A 22885-nucleotide genomic window follows, 5' to 3' on the forward strand; every position below is an offset into this window, starting at 1 on the left:
TCGGTTTACATCCCTCCATCCTTCTTCCATCTCTTCCCCCGCCCTCCGGCCCTCCCTCTCGCTCCCTGTGTTTGTTGGTCTCTTCTCCTTTCTCTTTTCTCCTCTTCCTCACTCTCCTGTCTCTCCTGAGTGCACACCCTCATACTTACCCTGCTTTCTCTCTCCCTTGCCTTGCCTCCCTGGTCTTGCAGAGCTGCCCGCGCCCAACCCCGCCCCTGGCTCCTCAAGAAGCTTCTACCCAGTTTCCAGGGCCTGGGTGGCTCAGCTTGGAGGTTCCCGTGACATCTGTTGAAAGGCCCTAGGGTCACTGCATTTCCTCCTGGGGGTGACTTGGCAGTGATATGTTCTATTTCCTCACTTCTGCAATTGCCAGATGACAGCATAGAGGCTGGAACTAGGGTCCAGACCCAGAGAGACACCAAGACTTACAGCTTAGCCACTGGCCCTGCCACAGGTAAGTGGGGGGGGTGTCCCAGCCTAGCTGGGAAAGGGGGATGCTTATAAAAATGTCCTCAGGAAGCCAAGGTCATGCCCCTAGGCTGTAAATGGGAGGTTCTGTTTTTTCGTGTGTTTTTTTTGGTACTGGGAATTTTTATTTTTATTTTTTGGTACCAGGGGCACTTTACTACTGAGCTACATCTCTAGTCTTTTTATTTTTTATTTTGAGATTTTGCAGTAGGGTCTCGCTAAGTTGTCCAGACTGGCCTTGAACTTGCAATCCTTCTGCCTCAACCTCCTGAGTTGACACTTACAGGCATATACCACCGTGTCCAACTGGTTCTGTTTCTAAGGGACTGTTCCAGCATCTTTCTTAGGCCCGGGGTCTCATGTTCAGAGAGAATGTCTTGTGACCAAACTTTTCCAGGGATCCCAACATACTTCTTTTGTTCTCTAAGACCAAGGCAGAGCTGAGGTGACCTCAGGGCCCTCCCTAGGAGGTGATGATGGTGATGAGAAAGGGCTACTCAGATTTTAGGGAGCTGAATGCCATCTGCTTTCCTAGCTGTGAGTTTTTTGGCTAAGTTAGGCACGCCTCTGTGCAGTTTCCTGAATTGTTAAATGAGCCTACTGCCGTCTCCCTAGAAGGATTGTCAGGAGCGGGGAAGGGTCTGGTACAGGGCTGGGTACTTAGGGACTCAAAATGCTGGGTTTCCCTGGGGGATGATGAAGATATCCGGTTATTGGAATGAAGGACCAGCCCCACAAGCAATTTTGCCATCACATTTCAGTTGCTAGTGACAGAGCTCAGGCTGGTACCCCTTTCCTTCATTGGCAGAAAATCCAGATGTGGGGCCAGTGAACTAGAACTTAACCCGAAACGAAGGGAAGAATGAGGGAAGAGCAGGCTCTCTCTCAAACACCAGGCAGCTCTCATTCAGTTCCAACCAGATGCCCAGCTGTGTCCTAGCTGCTTAAAACCTGTGATGTGGTGGGGAGGTTTCTGCCAGGAAAGCAAAAGAAAGAGATGTCTTTCTCTTTGGGTACCGACAACCTGGCCAGAGAGAAGTGACTCTGGAGGTGACTGGCTGTGGGCCTGTGGTGGGCACCCAGGGTTTTGATTGCTGACAAGCTGGGTCCTTGGGTAATGCAAGAGCCTCACTTTCCTTCTTTGCAGATTGCGGATTAATATACTGATCCTGTGGGTTTGTGGAGAGGATGAAGTAAGAAGCTGGTAGGAAGTGTTTTGTTAATTGTAAAATGATATACAATGATGTGCAAATGTGAGCCAACATGTGCTACTAATAAGGACACTGTAATTCTTACTGTAAATGCCTTAGGATAAGGAATTTGTTTTCTCCTTGCCCTTAGTAGAGTTTGGTATGTGGTAAGTGCTTAAGAACACGTGTTGAACACCTGCTGATAAAGTGGTATGCTGTAGTTGGCAGAGAATGAACCGGGAGCCACAAGCCCTGATCTAACCCTGATACTGTGGTCACTTGGGGCAATTCCATCTGATCAGTGAAGGTTTGGGTAAGGGATTCTTCGTTCATGGCATTAATGAGAAAATGTGCCTCGAGGACTGAGTTTCCTCTGGATTGGTGTTGGGGTAAAAAGGGGATGTGATGAGAGGCAAGGATCCTGTGTTTGTCCTTTCATGGGGACCAGAGACTTCCCTCTCCTCACCCCAGGCCTGTGAACGAGGCTTTGTTAAAGAGGAGCACTTTCTCTTCTTTTTTTTTTTCTTTGATGCCCCCCTTTTCCACACTGAGTACCCCAGTGGGAGGAGACTTGGGCCCAGGAGGGCAACAACTGAGCCCCACCTGGGTGCACGCCTGATGCGTCCTGGGAGCACTCCCTGGTCTGTGTTGGGAGTGGAGTCAGTTCCCAAAGGACAGATGTTGGGCTCCCAGCACAGCCACCTCCCAGATCAGCCACTCTTGGGTTCCCCAGCAGCATGAAGAGAGCAAGAGAAGCCTCTGGTGTCTTTTTATGTGTTCATGTGTGTCTCGTTGTGAGGGCCAGATAAGGAGTTGGCTCTGGTTATGTCCATTGTACATGGAGTGGTGCCTGCAGGTGGGACTGGTACTGCCTTGGCAGTTCACAGAGGCAGGATTGCCAGCAAAGCCAGCTGAGAGGGTGGTATGCCTGTGTGTCTTCAGTCAAGGGGGAATAGGGAGCCAGACTGTGTGTGTGTGTGTGTGTGTGTGTGTGTGTGTGTGTGTGTGAGAGAGAGAGAGAGAGAGAGAGAGAGAGAGAGAGAGAGAGAGAGAATACCAGGGGAGGACCCCACTCAGCAGTCCTTCCCTCCCCCTTAGTTTTCAAGAGGGGGACCCTTAGGGCCCCGGCTTGGAGTTGACCTCAGATGGCTGATGAGAGAAGTGTGCAGTGCCCTTTCCAGTTTGAAAAGTCCATTTCAATTTTCCAAGTGCTTTACTGTTTACCAAACCCTCAATCACCCACCCCCAATAATCTTACTTCCTTTTTACAGTAATGCTTCGAGGTAGTCAGGGCACCCCATTTGGCACATAGAAGTCTCAAGGCTCAGAGCTGGCAAGAGACTTACTTGAGATTGTGCATGGCACTGCTGAGACCAGAGACCCGAACCCCCAATTCCGATTGCTGTGCTTTCTCTCCAGTCACCCCAGCTTCTTCCAAAAGAGATCTAACTAGCTTGTTGTGCAGCTGGTTTGCACATGTTTCTGAGAAGAGTAGTTAAGAGAGTGCACAGCTGTTGAGCAATTTGCTTCATTTGGCTGTCGAAACTACCCTGTGAGGAAGGTTTTATTGTCATCATTTTGCAGATGAAGAAAGGAAGGTTGGTTGAGCCTCCTCCAGGAAAGAACAGAGCTGGGAACAGCCCTAGCTGTATGGCTCCAGGGCCAGTGACTATACTCTGTCCTCCCCTGGGCCAGGCCCTAGACTGGCCCTGAGGGCACCAGCAGGACTCGGGATTTCCAGGCTGGAAGAAGCCTTGTGGTTCCTGGTATAACAAAAGTCAGTGCCCCGTGTTGGGGAGGCCCAGGGGCGGAGGTGCCTCCTCGCGCTCTCTTCCCTGCCCAGGTCCTTCTAGGAAGCAAGGTGAGGGAGGGTGACTCACAGACAGGTGCCACCTGAGTATCTGGAGCAAGACAGAACCTGGTTAGGTCAGGGTCCCCCAATTCCGTGGGGATTTCCTAGGCCAGCTGAGTGGAGACTGAGTCACATCAGAGTAATATGTATACCTGGGGTCAAGGTGGAGTCTCCAGGGAGGAGAAATGGAAATAGCCTCTGTTGTCTCATTTCTTTCAGTAATGTTTTGTAGGTTTCAGTGTACAAGGCTTCACCTCCTTGGTTTAGCTTATTCCTGAGTATTTGATTTTATTTTGTAGCACTGGAGATTGAATATCTTTTATTTTGAGACAGGGTCTGACTGAGTTGCTGAGACTACCTAACCTTGAACTTGCTGCGATCCTCCTGCCTCAGCCTCATTATAGGCGTGCACCACTGGACCTGGCTCTTTTTTTTTTCCCCCACTAAGGATTGAACCCAAAGGGGCTCAAACCACTGAGCCACATCCCCAGTCCAGCTCCCTCCCCTTTTTCTTAAAGACAGGGTCTTGTTAAGTTGCTTAGGGACTTGCTAAATGACTGAGGCTGGCTTTGAGCATATGATTCTCCTGCCTCAACCTCCCGAGTTGCTGGGATTACAGGCATTCGCCACAGTGCCCAGCTTGGCTTATTTTTAATACTATTATAAATGGAATTTTATTTTTAAACTAATTTTGTCCTTCGGGTGTGGGGTGCTTGCGATCCTGTGGATCAAACCCAGGGCTTGTGCATGCGAGGTGAGTGCTCTACCACTGAGCCACAACCCCAGCCCCTAGATCCATTTTCAAATCTTCATTTTGCTAATGAGGAAATGGAGACTCAGGGCCACAGAGTGAGTTTACTGTTTGAAGAAGGATTTGATCTCAGCTCTGATGTAAGGCAGGAGTCAGATGGATACAGAGCAGAGCCTGTCTTCCTTTTATCCCTTTCCCTTTCTGACTTCAGGTTGTAAAGGTAAAATCAAGGCCCCAGGTCAAAGGCATCTCTTCTGGAGCCTTACGGGCCAGAAGAGATGGCCTATAAGTGAGGGAGTTGCCTAAAGAGCTGTTGGTCTCCAGAAGGGACCACGCCTTAGCCTAGGAGAATCAGGATGGTCTTTGGAGTTCAAGATCGCTAGGTGTGGTGGCACACCCCTGTAATCCCAGCTACTTGGGAGGCAGAGGCAGGAGGATCACAAGTTTGAGGCCAGCTTGGGCAATTTACTGAGACCCTATCTCAACATAAAAAATAAAAAAGACTGTGGATATAGGTCAGTGGTAGAGTGCTTGCTTAGCATGCACAAGGCCATGGGTTCCATCGCCAGAACCACCACCAAAGGAAAATAAAAAAAAAAAAAAAAGATGTTCGGTTTGTCACTCCCCAGCTCTGAGACTGTGCATAATTCTATTTTCTTCTCTAACCTCATTTTTCTCCTGGAAAAATAGGCATTTTATCTGAAAAAAATGAATGTAAAACTATCTTGCAAAGTTAATTTGAGCAGGAAATATGATCATGAGTAAGAAATGTCTGTATTTCACTGGTAAAAATGGTACTCAGTTCCTTGAGTTTAGGTGGGATGACTTGGGTTCCCCTTCAACCACATACTCCCTTCAGAGCAAGAGGTCCTTGAATCCAAGTGCGGATGCCCAGGGAAACTGTATGTGTCCCACCCCCAGCTTCTAGTTCAAGCTCAATTGGTAAATGCACGGTCAGGCCTGCCGGGTGGTAAGGAGTTGCTGGTTCAAGCAATGTAGTTGAATTTGGATATGTCTGTCTTATAGCTTATACATATTTAGACATTTCTACTCTTGACCTCAAATGCCCCAAATGTTAGGTACTGGCCTGACCGATGAATCCAACCTCCAGACTCACAGGCTGCACTGTGGAATTAACCAACACATACTTTCTTCTGTCAGTGTCTGATGGTCCCTCCTGTCTGACCATCCATCAGCGGATGGGAGCTCCTTCCCCAGGTTCATAGTGTTCATAGGAGCTGGGATGTTTCGAGTGGAGAAACATTCTGCTGTGCAGAATGCTGTGCGGGCAGAAGGTGGGAGATCCTATTGGCAGAATTAGAATTCTTCTGTCGCCATGAATATTTATGGTCTCCCTGTCCCACCCACAGCTGAGGGCAGGGCTTGGGCCAGCCGCCCAGCTTTGGTCCATCAGGGAACTGTGCCCATGTGTTAAATTGAGTGGTCTGAGCCTCCTCCTCCTCCCTCCAAATGCTCATCCTCTTTCTGAGCTTTTGAAAGCGTTGTTGGCATTAGCTGGAGGCTCTGTCTGGAGCTGGCGGAAGAGCCAGTATGTGGGTCAGTGGTTAACCATCGTCTGTTCCTCTGGCTCCAAGTTGCTGGGTCGATGAGGAGAGGAAGGCCTGGTTAGTTGGGGCCCAGGTCTTGTTCTAGTCACTTTGCACTTATCTTTAGAATCATTGTTAGGTTGGCTGGTTGGTTTTTATGGTACTGGGGATCTATTCTGGGCCTCATGCATATGGAACCATTGTTAGAACTCTTTAAGATTTTGCCATTGAAGAAATGGAGGCTCAGAGAAATTAAGTCACTTGCCTGAGGTCACACAGCAAGTAAATGGTGATCCAGGTACAAACCCTGGTGTTTCTGCCTCCAAAGGCTTTATTCTTTCCTTCCCACCCACAGTGTGCTTCCCCCAGAGGGACTGTGCCAGGATCCTTGGAATAGTTGTTGTTGGGGGCTTAGTCCTTCCTCCTTCCCTCCCTTCCTTCCTTCCTTCCTTCCTCCCTTCCTTCCTTCCTTCCTTCCTCCCTTCCTTCCTTCATTCCTTCCTCCCTTCCTTCTTTCCCTAGTGCCTGACACTGGGAGTAAAGGGATGAAGAAGATCAGTCCCTGCTCTCAAGACGCTTCCATCCTGCTGAGGATATAGTCACAGAAATCACGTATCATGTCAGGGACCGTGCTGAACAATGTCCCAGACGAGAAGGCAACTCATTTTGCCTGTGGCAATCAGGGAAGTCATCCCAGAGGAAGCACTCTTGGCTTGTTTGTTCGTTTGCAGGTCTGGAGGTCAAACCCAGGGCCTGTGCAAGCAAGGCAAATGTTCTACTCCTGAGCTACTCCCCAGCCCTTTTATTTTTGAGACAGTCTTGCTAAGTTGCTGAGGGTCCTGCTAAATTGGCTAGCCTGACTTTGAACTTTCAATCCTCCTGCCTCAGTCTCCCAAGTCCCTGGGATTATTGGCATGTGCCACCAAATCTGGTAGAAGCACTTTAGATCAGGTCAGAGAGGGTAAGGTTTTTCTAGGTAGAGCATTCGGCAAAAGGCATTCTCAGTAGGGGTACAGCATTTGCAAGGCACAGAGGAGAAGGATTTTTGAAGGAAGCCACAAGAAGTTCAGCATGGCTAGGACAGAGTATGAGCAGCAGAGAATTGTGGGAGTTGAGAAGGGAGAGAAGCTTGGACTTATTCTGGGCAATGGGGAGCCATGGAAGGTGTTAGATCAGACGAGACTGTGGCTGCCCTGGGTTGAGAACTGTATCTCTCAGAGTTTGGAGTGTGCATGAATCACCTGGGGATCTTGTTAAAATGCAGATCTGGGCAGGGCCTGAGTTCTGCATTTCTAACATGCTGCTGCTGGTCCAAGGACTACTATTCAGGTAAAGAAGTGGTAGAGGAGTCACTCTGCCTTGTGTGGCAGCTACTCTGGGGGCGCAGGTAATCCTGTGGGTTGCAGGATATTTGCTCAATTGACAAATAATTCCCAAACTCCTACTCTGGCAAAGCTCTTACCGAGTGCTGGGGATGGAGAGAGGAATTGGAAATGCCACTCTCTGGTTCATGCACAACCTCTCACTTCTAAAGTGATCCGTCTCTCTGCTTCCACTCTTGCCTCCTTCCCTCTGTTCTCTGCCAGCAGCGAGCACCAGGCAGACTGTGCTACTTCTCTGCTTAATAACACTCCAGAAGCTCTCAGATGCTCACAGGATATAGATGCAAACTCCTTACCATGGCTAAGGAGTGATCTGGGCCTGTTGCCATCTGATTACATCTCAGTGTTCCCATTTCTCCTTTAGGGCCACACTGATCTTTCAGTTCCATAAATATGACAAACTCATCCTTACCTTGGAATGTGATGGACTTATTCCCACCACAGGGCCTTTGCACAACCTATCTCCTGGAATATCCTTCTTCTAGATCTCCCTCTGACTTGTTCCCTCTCACTTTTTAAATTTCAGCATAGGGAAAGTAAAGGTTTTGCAGATCTTTAAAGTTTATGCAATTTGGGGGGAACTCTATAAAGAAAAGATGTCAAATTACAAATGCAAAATTATATATAGGACCTAGGAGGGGTCCTGGAAGTTTAAAGGCCACCAACTTCATGGTAAATCTGTTTCTGGTTTTATTTATATGTCATCTTCTCTGAGAAGCCTTTTCTGACCACTCTATTTAAAGTAGCTCTCTGCTCTCTGTACACACCTGTTACCCAACTACTCAGGAGGCTGAGGCAGGAGAATTGCAAGTTTGAGACTAACCTGGGCAACTTAGGGAAATCCTATCTCAAAAAGGACTGGGGGGCTGGGGTTGTGGCTCAGTGGTAGAGCGCTTGCCTAGCATGTGTGAGGCACTGGGTTCGCTTCTCAGCACCACATGTAAATAAATAAAATAAAGGTCCATCAACACCTTAAAAATATTAAAAAAAAAAAAACATTAAAAAGGGTTGGGGATGTAGCTCTGTGTGGAGTACTCCTGAAAGCAGCCCTCTTCCTGATCTTCACCTTGTCACCATTTAAAATTTTTGTCTTTATTGAATTCATCCCAATTTGAAATTATTTCTTTATCTTGCTACCTTTTTAAAAGTTATTTGTTTGTTTGTTTATTTATTTATTATTTTAGTTCTAGGAATAGCACCCAGGACCTCCCACATGCTAGGCAGTGCTCTACCACTGAGCTACACCCCCAGTTCTTTTTTTTTTGGGTGCTGGGGATCGAACCCAGGGCCTTGTGCTTATTACAAGGCAAGCACTCTACCTACTGAGCTATCTCCCCAGCACCCCCGGTTCTTTTTAATATTTTTAACTGACTCCCCCAAGTAGAGAATAAACTCCTGAGAGCAGAAACCTCATCTATTTTACTCCTGCAGTATTCCCAGAGTAGTGCCCTGTGCCCAGCAGGATACCAATGACTGTGAGGCGAACGAACACTTGGTCTCTGCTCCTGGAAGGCAGAGAGGACACATGCAGGCAATTTTGATGAGATAAAAAGCCATGAACTAAGGAAACCCAAAGGGTAGGCACTTAACCAGGCCTGGGGGTGGGGACAGGTAGGTAGGAGGCAGGGAGACTGAAGAAAAATGTTCTGGAGGAATTGAGGTTTGAGCAATGTCAGGATGTTCTGTAGTCAGCCAGGCCAAGAGAAGGAGGGAGGGATGTCCTAGGCAGAGGAAACAGCAAGAATAAAGGCACACAGGTGTAAGCCCCAACCCAGAGGAGACTCGCTGGTTACATTTTTGGGTGACTTCATAGGTTCTGTTGATCAACAAGGTGCAACTAGGCACTAAATTTGGCATGAGGACCAAGGGAGAGGGAGTCACATGGGGCCCAGGAACCTGGGATTGGACAGAGGGCAGCAGAAGTGGGCTGGGCCGGGGTGATGGGTCCTGTGGATACCAAGGGCAATGGCTTTGGGAAAGCTGCGGTTCCACCAAGGACCCCCACCCTGATTCTGGTCCTGTAATTGAAGGAAGAAACCTGCCTCTCCTGGGCCTCCTGTGGGGGCCATGCGAAGCCCTGGAATGAGAAACCTAAGTGCACATTCTTCCAGGTGGGGCTCGTGGGAAGCCGATTTTGAGAGGTTGGCATACAGGCACGTATTTCCTGGAGTAAAGCAAATTGTATATAATTTCATCATTAAATATTTCAGTATGTGTATCTAATGGGTAAGGATTTAGAAATAATTACAACCTCACTATCATATCTAACAAAATTAACATTAATATTTTTGGGGATGATGCTGGGATTTGAATCCTCGGTTTCACTTAGGTTAGCCACATCTCAGCACAAGTGCTAATTTCTTTTCTTTTCTTTTTTTGTTTTTTTTTTGGCAGTTCTGGGGATTGAACCCAGGGGTACTATACCACTGAACTACATCTCCAGCCCCTTTTATAATTTTATTTTGAGACAGGGTCTTGATAAATTGCTGAGGCTGGCTTTGAACTTGTGATCCTCCTGCCTCAGCCTTCTGAGTTGCTGGAATTATAGGTGTGCACCACAACGCCCAGCTAATATCTTAATTCTAATACTTAGTCTGTTCTTTAGTTTTCCCAATTGTCTAAAAAACAGATTTTTTTTTCAGTTGGTTTATTTGAATCAGGATCCAAACAAGGTCCAGCATTTGGTGACTCAACTGAACTTAGTAAATGAGAATTTGACATTCCCCTTGTTCTCCCCTCACTTGCTCCTTACCTCAGCCTTGGAAGCTGCTCTCCCTCTGATCACACAATTTGGATTTCCACATTGCCACATCCAGTATTTGTTCTTTTGTTTATTGATCTCCCTGTGGCTTTCCACACTGACCACTTGATCCCACGATCTTGAAATTTTCTTCCGTTAGATCTCCAGCATGGTAGATCTAGTTCTCTTCCCACCTCTCTGTCCTGTTTCTGCCATCTCCATAGGTTTCTCCTCCCTTGATTCTTTTGATGTTAGGCTCTTGGGAGTTTAAACCTGATCTTCCTGGATGTTTCAGAGGCACCCCAAGTATGAATATCTCCAAATGAATTAATTCTCCCCCCCATGCTATTCCTTCATCTCCATGGAGCTAGACACCACAGCACCAGTCATCTGGCCCAAAAACCTAGCTGTCCTTGATTACTCCCTTTCTCTCAATCAGTATCACCATGTCTGTCCATCAGATTTCTCAATTAAATGACAATGTCCATTTACATCTATCCACTCTGCCAGAGCCAGACCTCCGGCCTTCCAGAAAATTGGGATTGTCTATTTGTTGTTTCCCTGCCTCTGATCTGAAGTGCCTAGCTTTTTTTAATGCTCTTTTTAAAATATGTTTTTTAGTTGTAGGTGGACATAATACCTTTATTTTTGTTTTTTATTTTTATGTGATGCTGAGGATGGAACCCAGGGCCTCACATTTGCTAGGCGAGCATGCTACCCCTGAGCTACAACCCCAGCCCTGAAGCCCCTGGGGTTTATTCTTTTTATATATGAGATGTCAAAGCCATTTCCCCCAAATCTAAATCCAGCCTTGTCTTTTTCATGCTCAGAATCCTTCAGTGCTTCCCCATTTTCTGCAAAATAAAGTACAGATGGCTTTTGGTTTACACTGGCTCAATTTAAGATTTTTTCAGTCTTGCAATGGTGCAAAATTTCTATTCAGTAGAAAACGTAGTTCAGATTTTGAAGTATGTTTGATCTTTTCCTGATACTCTCTTATGATGGGCAGTGGCAGTGAGTCATAGCTGTGTGATCACAAGGGGAAACCGCCAAGACTCTAGAGTGTGCTGTATTGCTGAACTAGGTTAGATGTATGAAATGAATATTCATTTATGCCATTTCCAACTTTTGGTGGAGGAACTTCTGTACTTACTACTTAGCCCAACATTCAGAACCCTTCCTGATTGACCAATGTTTACGTTTTTTAGCGCTTTCTCTCCTTACCTCCCTCAGACTTTCAGTTTTCACCAAGTTGAAGGTCTGAGAACAAGGTTCCTCAGAACAAGGTACATCCTCTCCTGTTTCTGCAGGACTATGCACACACTGTCCCCTCTGCCTGGGATTCTTCTCTCCTTCCTTCATCAGGCCAGCTCTCCACTTCCCTCATCCCAGGTCACTCCTCACCATTAAGACTGGGCTGGGCACAACTTCTCTGAATGCCCAGGACACCTGCTGCCTCCATCATCAGAGCACTTACTGCTTATCTGTTTCTGAGTCTCTTGCAAAACGGTCTGTGAGCCATGCAGAGGCAGGACCCAGGACGGTTCTCTGAGGCCTCAGCATGCTGTTCAGGTCCTGGAGCCAGGAGTGCTTGTGCAGTGAATCCATGAATGGGTGACTAGGCAGGTGCATTGGGCTAACTGGTGTGTATACCATGTGCACACGGTGAAATTAAAAAACAAAAATTAAAAATTAATGCAAAAAAATTCAGGATGAACAAAATATCAAACATTAAAGGCAGGATCACAATTAGCGCCAGGCAGAGCCATATTAGAGTCTGAGGAAAAAGAGAGAATCTGTAATACTCCTTTGGATTTTTAAAAATTAAGGGACTGGTTGTGGCTCTGTGGTAGAGTTCTCACCCACCACATGTGAGGCACTAAGTTTGACCCTCAGCACCACATAAAAATAAATAAAATAAAGGTATTGTGTTCATCTACAACTAAAAAAAAATTAAAAAGTAGAATATTGCATTAAAGTATTATTTCTCAGTTGGGCACAATGGTCTATACCTATAATTTCAGCTACTCAGGAGGCTGAAGTAGGAGGATTGCAAATTCAAAGCCAGTCTGGGCAACTTAGAGAGGCCCTGTCTCAAAAAAAAAAAAAAAAAAAAAAAAAAAAAAGGGGCTGGGGAGGTAGCCCTTTACTGAGAGTTCAATCCCCAGTACCAGAAAACACATTTTTTTTCTCTCTTGATTACTGAAGTTTTGGTGCTCCTTAAGCTTTGCACCCAGTGAGTGTTTTACTTGCCTTATCCCATCCCTGGCCCTGAGGGAAAGACTTGGGCAGGCCTGGCACAGTGGGCAGGACCCATGATATCCTGAATTAGGTCCTCTGCTGGAAATATTTCAGAGATAGTTGCCCTCACCCCATTGAGCCAGAGCCCAAAGAAGGAGGAAAACCCAAGGAAGAAGATGAAGGCACTTCCTGTGTGGGTTGGGGGAAAGGGTCATGACTTTTCCAAAGAACTAGAGTAAGCACCATGCCCTGCCCAGCTGTGGGCTGCCCCACCGCCGCCTCTCTCGGGGCTGGCCAGCTGTGCCTCCTTGCCCTAGGTACAGGGTTCTGCACAGTATGAGAGTTCCAGATGAGGGCTTAAAGGAAGGGGAAGCTGAGAGTGTAGAGCATCAATATTTAGATTTTCTCTCAGTAATCCTTCATATCCTTAAAAATTATTAAGGGCACACTGAGAATGCAGTTCAGCAGTAGAACACTGGCCTGGCATGGACAAGACCCTGGATTCAATACCCAGTAGGACAAGGTATATCTATCAATATTCACCATATTAAAAACAAAAACTAAGACATGCTAAACATTTTCATTTTTAAACTTAAAAACCCACTAATAAATTCCTTCCATATTAACATGACTTTTTTTGGGGGGAAAATAACTAGATTTTCTAAAACATTAGCAATTTAAGGAGAAGAATAGCGTTGATTTATATTTTTACAAACCTCTCTAGTATTGGGATTAATAGAAGACAGCTGGATCCTCATATCTGCTTCCACAGTCTGTTGTGATATGTTGTTTGGGTTGAAGTATGTGAAGGAATCTGTCCTCATACAACTGCGTACTTGTAAAGGGAGGGATGTTTTAATGGCTTTTTCATATAATTGGTGACACTTCTTTGATTCTACATCAAAGCTTCACAAATGGTAATTTTTTTTTTTTTTTTTTGGCGGTGCTGGGGATCGAACCTAGGGCCTTGTGCTTGCAAGGCAAGCACTCTACTAACTGAGCTATCTCCCAGCCCCCAAATGGTAATTTATTTAATTCTATTCTTTTCTCCTGCCCCCTTACTAAGGATTGAATCCAGGGGCAGTTTACCGCTGAGCTATATCCCCAGACTTTTTTTTTTTTTTTTAACAGGATCTTGCTAAGTTGCTGAGGCTGGTCTTGAATTTGTGATTTTCCTGCCACTCTCCCAAATCACTAGGCTTATTGGTGAGTGTCACTACTGCATCTGGCACAAACGGTAATTTCTTAAAGGTTAGTTACAATGTAGAATGTGAATCATATTCATGAACTATATTTATATGCATGTTACGTATATATTATATAGTAGGGATTGAATCCAGGGGAGCTCTGCCACTGAACTATACCCCTAGCCATTTTTATTTTTTATTTTTGAGACTGATTACTCTAAATTGCCCAGACTGGTCTCAAATTTGTAATCCTGCTGTTTCAACCTCCAGAACCACTGGGATTACAGGTGTGCATCATTGTGCCCAGTTTCCATGATTTTTTTGTAACCCTTTACACTACAGTATATTGGTTTATCTTGCCATTTGAATGAATCTTTAACCCATGCATAATTTCAAAACATCATGCCTTGATCATTTGGAAAATACTGGCTCAGTGATTTATGCAGGTCTTCTAAATGTCAACCTATCATTATATAATATAAAAATTGCATTTGTTAATATTTCTGGCAATCTTGGAAAATTCTTTTTATTTTACTTTTTTGGTGCGGTATTGAACCCATGGGCTTTTGTATACTAAGCATGTGCCCTACCGATGAATTTCATGTTCAGCTAGAAAATTCTTTAAGTATTAGAAAGCTGTGAAGTTCATATTGGTAGATACAAAAAAATTCCTATTGTCCCTTGAACACTCAAATTTTATCATTGGCAACCAATCCTATCATTTGAGGTGACAGGCTCACTTCATTTATATATGAGAAAATGTCTACCAGATTCCCACATCTGAAAAACCACAAGCTTGTCAGTCATTTTAATGAAGGTGACCCATGAAGAAAGAAAGTTTGGTTCACAACTCTAACAATCACAGAAGTGCTGTTTTCTGGCCATCATTTTGTTTCCATGTGCTATAGAAGTCTTTCATGTGTATTTTCCTTTTCACATACTGAATATTAAATATGTGTACTAAAGTTGAACAAAATAAGTACTTTCCTCACTTTATGAAGGTCCATTTAATTAATCAATTAATCTACTTATTTATTTTGTGGTACTAGTGACTGAACCCAGGGCCTTGCAAATGCTAGGCAAGTGCTCTATTACTGAGCTACCCCCACAGCCCTTTTTACCTTTGATTTTGAGACAGGTCTTGCTAAGTTGTCCAGGCTGACCTTGAATTTGACATCCTCTTGCCTCAGTGTTGCAAGTAACTGGAATTGCAGGCTGTGCCACCACACCTGGCTATGGAGGACATTTTGAAGTCAAATTGACTTTTTATTTATTTTTCAATTGTTTTTACACTGTAAGGCCCTGGCAGTGAAGAAGACAGTGACTCCTAGTACGGTTTGGTCTCACTTCCTTGATTTGTGCTAAGCAGCCAGCCGTTTTGCTTACCATTCCTTTTGCATCATTAGTACAAATGTCAACACAGTGGAAAGGAAAATAATGTCTTGGTATTATTGTGAAAATAGTTTTCTCCTGGATTCTATCCCCTATTCCTAATTTTATGCCATGACGTTTGAGAACTATTGTCCTGGAGGTTTGAGATCACATGGCAGGACTACCTTGAGGAACGGAAAAGATCCCAGGAGAGTAGAAGTTAGCAGTTTTGCTGCGGGGGAAGCAACATAAAATGTGCCCCCTGCCAAGCATGGATACATGCCTGTAGTCCCCTATACTTAGGAGGTCTCAAAATTTTAATTTCACATTCCATCTACAGAAAAATATTTACATTTTATCAGAAAAATTAAAGTTTTTATGATATGAACTTTTATGTATTTTATGACTAGAAATAGATTTGTAAGCACAATATTTTATGTAGAAAGAAAAAAATGCTGCCAATTAATTGGAAGATGATTTTAGAATTTTAAAATATGCAAAATTAGAATATGTAAATTTATTAGTCTGCTGTAACAAAATTCTTGAGACTGGGCAATTTGTAAAGAGTAGAAATTTCTCTTGGGTCTGGCAGCTGGAAATTCAAGGTCAAGATTCTATGTGTTCCACCAAAAAAATGAGAAGTATACTCCATTTATGTATGATGTGTCAAAATGTACTCTACTAAAAAATAAATTAAAAAAAAGATTCTATGTATTGAGGCACGGTATCTGTTTCCAAGATGGCATCTTGAACACTGTGTCCTCACATGGTAGAAGAGATGGAAAGGTCAAGAAAGAATGTACCCTTCAACTCTGAACTCTTTCATAAGAGCGCTTATCTTATTGATGAGGGGTCTACCTTCAACACTCCCCAAAGGCCACACCTCCTAATATGTTATTGGGGATGAAGTTTCAACACAAATTTTGGAGTAGACACCATCATTTCAAACCATGGCAGGGAGTCTTGGAACTGATGAAATAGGATAGTCTTTTCTTGGTTCTTTATTAACCAATACCTTTGTGTGGTCTTTTAGGCACAGCCAGGACCCTATGATCAGCTGACCCTTCCAACCCAGAGCAATGGAACCAAATGGCTCCTCCCATGTGGATTCTGAGTTTCGATACATTCTCTTCCCAATTGTATACAGCATCATCTTTGTGATGGGGGTCATCGCCAATGGCTATGTGCTATGGGTCTTTGCCCGCTTGTATCCTTCCAAGAAACTAAATGAGATAAAGATCTTCATGGTGAACCTCACTGTGGCCGACTTGCTCTTCCTGATCACGCTGCCACTGTGGATTACCTACTACTACAACCAGGGCAACTGGATTCTACCCAAATTCCTGTGCAATCTAGCTGGCTGCTTCTTCTTCATCAACACCTACTGCTCCGTGGCCTTCCTTGGGGTCATCACTTATAATCGTTTCCAGGCAGTCACACGGCCCATCAAGACTGCTCAGGCCACCACCCGCAAGCGTGGCATTTATTTGTCCCTGGTCATTTGGGTGGCTATTGTGGCTGCTGCATCCTACTTCCTTGTCCTGGACTCCACCAACACAGTGACTGATAAGGCCAGCACAGGCAACATCACCCGCTGCTTTGAGCATTATGAGAAGGGCAGCGTGCCGGTCCTTGTCATCCACATCTTCATAGTGTTCAGCTTCTTCCTGGTCTTCCTCATCATCCTCTTCTGCAACCTGATCATTATCCGCACGCTACTCATGCAGCCGGTGCAACAGAAGCATAATGCTGAAGTCAGGCGCCGGGCACTGTGGATGGTTTGCACGGTCTTGGCAGTGTTCATCATCTGCTTTGTGCCCCACCATGTGGTGCAGCTGCCTTGGACCCTGGCTGAGTTGGGCTTCCAGAACAGCAACTTCCACCAGGCTATTAATGATGCACATCAGGTCACCCTCTGCCTCCTTAGCACCAACTGTGTCTTAGACCCTGTCATCTACTGTTTCCTTACCAAGAAGTTCCGCAAACACCTCACTGAACAGTTTTACAGTATGCGCAGCAGCCGGAAATGCTCCCGGGCCACCACTGACACAGGAACTGAAGTGGTCGTGCCAATCAACCATATCTCTGTCAATTCCCTCAAAAATTAGTCCCTGCTTGTTGGGGTCAGGCCCCAAATCTTCTCTTCCATAGACTTCCTGGATTGAGTTGGAGGAAGAAGGGATATCTGCTGTGGTCACCTAGACCCTGGGAGTGGCAGACCATTAAGCTTGGAGGAAACCTCACTTAGGCAGGGATCACAGCAGCCCAGGACTGTTGGAAAAGCCAGAGCCAGAACGAGCTCCTCATACACTTTTGTGCATATACCATGCTAACTGGCTGATGAACTTCTCCTGCGCCTCTGAGTCCGATGGATGGGTCTAGGAGGAGTATCAGGGGCAGGTACAGACTTTGGGGGCAGAGTCAGAGCTGCCCAGTTCTCCCCACTGGGGCAACAGCCGAAAACTTTGGCAATGACTCCCAAGTGCTAAAGAGGAAAGTGGGTATTTGGGAAAGGGACTGTCTCTTGGGGCAGAGCTTGATGTAGGATGTGCCATCCTCTTTCCAACCTCAGGCACAAGGCCTTCATGACACTTCTCAGGGGAAGTGGCTCAGTGCAATCTTCTGATTAACCCAGCAGCCTGTGTCTCAAATGGCAACCAGAGAAGATAAAATATGAACAATAAAAAACTAGAACGGGAGCCTGTTTCCTGAGGTGTATATGTCTCTCTGCACAGGCCTCACCTCAGGCCTGGCTCAGCTCTGAATGAGTGGGAGAAAGATGGCTACCTCATTCATCTTTCTGTCTCAACAACAGCCCCTGATTAAGTACCTTCTGTGGAGCAGCCACCCACACAAAATTTGGGTTTGTCCAGGTCAGGGCACCTTGACGTCCAGAAGTTTCTGTTGGAACAGCACTTAGGATAGGAAGAGCCTGAGGCTTCTGCATGAGAGGAGCCTGTTTGCTCTCTGGGAAGTCCCTCCTAACCAAGCCTCTAGGAGGTGGAAGGGACAATTACAGTCCTAAGGGATGGCAGGTGTCAGATTCTCTTGAGGATCTCTGGATACCTGCTTTTGATTTTTGGCAAGTATATTCCAATGATACTCATCTCTTATCCTGAGACAAATACCTGCTGTGTGAACCTGGTGGCCTTAGATTCAAGGGATTGAAGGAGGCGTCTCTGGATTTCAGAGCCCTGTACTCCTGAGGAATCTTCATTCTTTAAAGTCAGTGTTCCCTTGAAGCTGGAACTGACTCTTGTTTCTGCTTTGCTAGGCAAGCACTGGCTTGCTGGTTTTGATAAATGTCTCCCATTTAGTCAGTCACCTACTTAGGTCTGGTATGGTAGCTCTGGACTGGACCTAGCTGAGGTGACCAGGTGGCCAACACAGGATACTGGAACTTTGGTATCATATAGACCCAGGTTCAGTCTTGGCTTTGCTACTTCCTGCCAAGGAACCAGGAAGTCTATTTTCTACCTTTTCGTGTTATTACCTGTGGGGTAAACCCTACCTTGTTGGGTTGTTGTGAGCAGTGAGTATTGAGGCAGTCACTCCTTGATCAGGGTGACTGCTTATACCAGAGTCACCCCTTTTTTGAGAATTTGATCCCCTCAGTTCTCCTGATGGAGCTGAAAGGATGAGAGGTGGGCGTTAGATTCAGGGATGCTGTTTCAGGCTTTGCAGGAAGACATGCAAACCCTGAAGCTGTGAATTTGTCTATGTGTTTGTGTGTGCAGGGCCTGAGGTGACCACTGTGGGAGTGTAGTATAGAAAATAGCTCCTCTCTGAGAGAAGATGTGCAGAGCAAAGACCATAGAGAAACCACAGGATCCTGAAGGGAAGAGGGGACAGTGCTCCCAGGGGCCTACTGGTTCTCCTCTGTACTCCTTCCTTTGGGTCCTATGAGAGTCCCTTGTCAGGATATCTTCTCTTATCTTGCTTAATCTGATTTGAATAGGGTCTGTTACTTGCAACCAAAAAAGTCCCAAATGAAGTAAATGTTTATATGCTACTGCACAGTGTTTCCTGAATGTCAGTCATTTGCCTATCGTGTTGGCAATGTTTGCAGTATTAATGTATCACCTGGGTGTTTACTTAATAAATATTTTCTTGCAGTCAATTTTTAGAACTTATGTTTATTGTAAAGGAAAAACTTAAAAAATTGAAAATGAAAACTAATACCACCTGCTACAAGTAGAAGCATGAAAACATAACTAGTAAAAATGTTTCTCTGTGTTCTATCTGATGTTACCACATATGCCCCAGTGACTTGTATAGCACACCTCAGTGAATTCTGTTGCCATGTGGATAATGCCCAGGATCTGCATTCAGCAATTGCTCAGTAAAGAACAACTGATGTTCATGAGAGGGTAACTTATGATTACCCCCTTGTTCCTCCCAAGATGTTGTCCAATACACAGGTTAGAATCTTATGCCCAGCCAGGGCCCTGGGATGTGAAGGAGTATACAGTTGGCCCTCTGTATCCATAGGTTCCACATCCCCAGATTTAACCAACTGCAGATTGAAAATATTTGGAAACAAAATTGCATCTGAACTGAACATGTACTTTTTTCTTGGTCATTATGACTTAAACATACAGTAAAATAATTATTTAACATACCATTTATATTGTATTAAGTATTATAAGTGATCTAGAGTGATTTACAATGAGGGAAGATGTGCATAGGTTATATGCAAAAACTACATTATTTTATATGGGGGACTTGCTTGTCTGTGCATTTGGGTATCTGTGGGGGTCCTGGAATCAATCTCCTTTGAACCCTGAGGAATGACAGTAGTAGGTTGTAGCCATGCCCCAGCTCAGATCTCACCACCCCCGTACAGCCACACTACTGCCCCTGTAGTCTTGCCTGGTTGTGACCTCAGGAACCTTTCCTTTGTGACCTAGCCCAGAACACCTTCTATAGGCAGGTTCCCCAAATTCCTCCAGGCAACATTTTAGGGCCGGGAGGAACCAACTTTATAGCCTTAATTATCATGATTACTGGGGTCAATCCATTTCAGTGTCTATCATCCCTATCTTGTGGTGCAGGAACTAGATTTTAATCATCTGTGAGTTTCTCATACTTGCCTGTCTCCAAACAGGGTGGCTTCCCCACGGTGTAGCGTAGGCACACACTGACATATACACGTATGCACTTTAATGGGTTTAAAGAGATCCTGTGAGGACAAATGGGGAAGAAATTGAATACATGTTCTTCCAAAGTCCATATTTTAACGGAAGATGGAGAGGATTCTCAGAGGATCGGGACATTTTGGAGCTTGGAGGGTCCAACCCTTTCATTTTGCTAAGGGAAATAGGGAGGTTCAGGGGGGCTCAGTTATCACAGAATTTGAAGTGCAGCAAATTCAGGGCTGGCTGTTCACCTGCATCTTTTTTTTTTTTTTTTTTTTTGCGGTGCTGGGGATTGAACCCATAGCCCTGTGCTTGCAAGGCAAGCACTCTACCAACTGAGCTATACCCCCAGTCCTGCATCTTTCTTTTTGCAGTGGTGTCAGGGGTGCTGGAAAAGCTGAGTTGTAATTCTTTTTATGAAACATCACCAGTTAGGATTTCCAAGGCACCCTGTGCATCGGGAAGGGCTCACCCTGCACTCCGCACACCATCTCCCTCCCCATCTCCTCCATTGCCTCAGGAAACCACCAAGATCTCGAGATCTCGGGTGGTAAACTGTTGGCTCACACAAGACATGGCTTCGTCAAGATGAGTCACAGATGCTAGAGTGGTAAGTGCAGGTCACAGTGACTAGAACTGGGCATGTTTAGACCTAATTTTACTCATGTATGTTAAATCTGTGCTAAAGACCTAAGGCCATGAAGAGATACAATAAAAGCCTCTTGTAAAGCACCTATGTTTTGTGCAGAGTTTGTATTTCTGTAGGACAAATCATGATCCTCTTGACATCCTGCCATTGAGTCATCCTACCTCCCATTTGCCCATCCAACATCCATCCATCCATCCATCCATCCATCCAGTATCCAACAAACACCTGGTTTGTTTGCTTTTGCAGTTCTGGGGATCAAACCCAGGGCTTTGCACATGCTAGATAAACACTGAGCTACACCCCACTCACTTTTTAAATTTAACTTTGTTTTACTAAATAAAATAAAACAGGGTCTTGCCAAGTTGTCCAATTTGGACTCAAACTTGTGATCCTCTCTCCTCAGCCTCCTGAGCCGCTGAAATTACAGATGTGCACCACCACGCCTAGCTAACCCGTTTAAAAAAAACTGTTATCTCACTGAAACCTTACACCTTCCCTGAAAGATAGGTGATTTTATTGACATTAAAGAATAAAATAAACAAGGACCTGAGTGGACTGAATAGACATAATGGCTACCTCCCAGGTGTTTGGTGCAGAAGGAAGGGGGCCTCTTTAATCCACTGGGCACCAGTTATTTGCTTGCCACTTTCACATATCTTGTCTCACTGAGCACTTACCTCATAAGCTCCCTACTGAATAGTTATTTTCATGCCCATTTTACATATGGGTAAAATGAAGCTCAGAGATTGGTAAAGGTAGAAGAGCTGGTAAGTGGCAGAATAATACTGAAACCTAGATCTTCCTCAGAAAGCAGTGTCCCTTCCCTTCTCACCTTCCTTCCTGACCGGGTGATTTAACCCTCATCTGGTCCCTTGAGGCAGGCTGGTGGGTGTGGGGGCAGAAGACAGGAACAGCAGGTAGTGGAGGCCTCCACCTTGCTACTTCTGGCTTCCACTTTGAGGTCTCTTGTGTTCCTCATGCAGGCTGAAGTCCCACAGGGACTCTTCCATAGTTACATGAATTTTTCTAGTTCCCTGCATCCCTCCTCACACTTGGCATTATCCAACTTTCAAATTGCAGGTAGGTGTGATGTCAAATCCTATTTTTAGTTTGAATTTCTCTCAGATTACTTGAGAGTTTGTAATCAGGTATTCACAAGTCATTTGAACTGGAATTGAAATAGTTCTGACTCCAAAGCCTGTGAAGGGTCTTAGAGTGGTTGATAAAATGGCCTCTGGGGCCCAGAAGCAGGGTTCCATTTCTGGTTCCACCACTTGCTAGTCTACAATTTGGGGCAAGATACATAACTTCTTTGGGCCTATTTCTCTATCTGTAATATGGGAATAATTATGCTGTTTACATAAAAAATGGTTTTGTGAAATTAGCATTGCTCAGGACAATGCGTGGACCAGAATAAACTTACTCAATGTTGTGGCTGTTCTGATAGATTGTGTGTTCTCCACACAGCCTCCCTTCTTACCCCAAGCCATAATCCCATTCCCCTGCTCACTTTTTTTTTTTTTTTGGTATAGCAAATGAATATATTAAAACAAAGAAAACATCATCCAAGTATTTGCATTTAAAAAAGACATTTAAAAATAGGCTACTTATTAAGTGTGCTTGAACAAACCATGTGTGGAATTGAATTCCATTCATTATGGAGTTAGTTTCTGCTAAATACTTACTGATACTATAGTAGACCCCTGGCATCTGAGATTTAAGAGTTTTCAACTGTTACCAATCTATAATAAAAAATAAAATATGACAAATAATACATTCTGGATTTCTGGGGTACTAATTTGAACCTCAGAAATGGAAGGGTTGGTATATAAGGCAAATTACTCAGGAGTGAGAAGGGCTGGCAGCTGTAACTCAGTGTGGTTCTGTACTGACTACTTATTCAATAATACTCTCTAGAGGGCATTTAAATTTTGTAATGAAACCTTACTGTATTATGTCCTAGTTGTTTCACAAACTTAGATATTTACAAAAATATTCTGGAAAATGATCCTTAAGAGGAAGAATAGTCTCCTATATTACAAGTTACTTAGATCTCACATAACTTATCAAAATAAACTACTGAACATACATCCCAATTAAAAACTCAAACACTTTAAAGGTTTAGAAAGTTTATAGGCCAGCAATGCCAAAATAGGTAATGGGACATCTCAGTCCCTACTTGCAAAATGACCAACAATTATACAATAACTTCTAATGTCACTCGTTTTGGCTCAGATATTTAAATACTTAAAACAGCTTGGAAAAGATTTGTGTTTTCTTTTGTTTCTTTTTTTATATGTGTGGACATGAGTGTGTGTGTGCATCCCCTGCCCACTTTTGCAAGTGAACATTGTGTAACCCTGTATTTT

General features: G+C 44.6%; 1 protein-coding gene across 8 annotated transcripts; it reads left to right on the top strand.

Annotated features, from left to right (window-relative positions):
* Positions 1–210: 210 nt before the first annotated feature.
* Ptafr (platelet activating factor receptor) lies at positions 211–18849 on the top strand. Of its 8 annotated transcripts, XM_047525988.1 has the most exons (5): positions 400–454; positions 1616–1672; positions 12614–12694; positions 13303–13377; positions 15763–18849. In XM_047525988.1, exon 5 carries the CDS (start codon positions 15809–15811, stop codon positions 16835–16837), a length of 1029 nt encoding a protein of 342 aa, XP_047381944.1. In that variant the 5' UTR covers positions 400–454; positions 1616–1672; positions 12614–12694; positions 13303–13377; positions 15763–15808; the 3' UTR covers positions 16838–18849. The 8 variants fall into 8 exon arrangements, with proteins under 8 accessions (XP_047381925.1, XP_047381936.1, XP_047381906.1 ...); XM_047525969.1 differs by lacking the exon at positions 12614–12694 and having other exon boundaries at positions 211–454; positions 13303–13422; XM_047525950.1 differs by lacking the exon at positions 12614–12694 and having other exon boundaries at positions 212–454.
* The last annotated feature ends 4036 nt before the right edge of the window (positions 18850–22885 follow it).

This window comes from Sciurus carolinensis, chromosome 1, assembly GCF_902686445.1.
Source record: "Sciurus carolinensis chromosome 1, mSciCar1.2, whole genome shotgun sequence".
Lineage (NCBI taxonomy): Eukaryota > Metazoa > Chordata > Mammalia > Rodentia > Sciuridae > Sciurus > Sciurus carolinensis.

Bases quoted from the DNA above. Each gene is read 5' to 3' on its own strand.
- Ptafr (XM_047525969.1), top strand. From the start codon at position 15,809: ATGGAACCAAATGGCTCCTCCCATGTGGATTCTGAGTTTCGATACATT.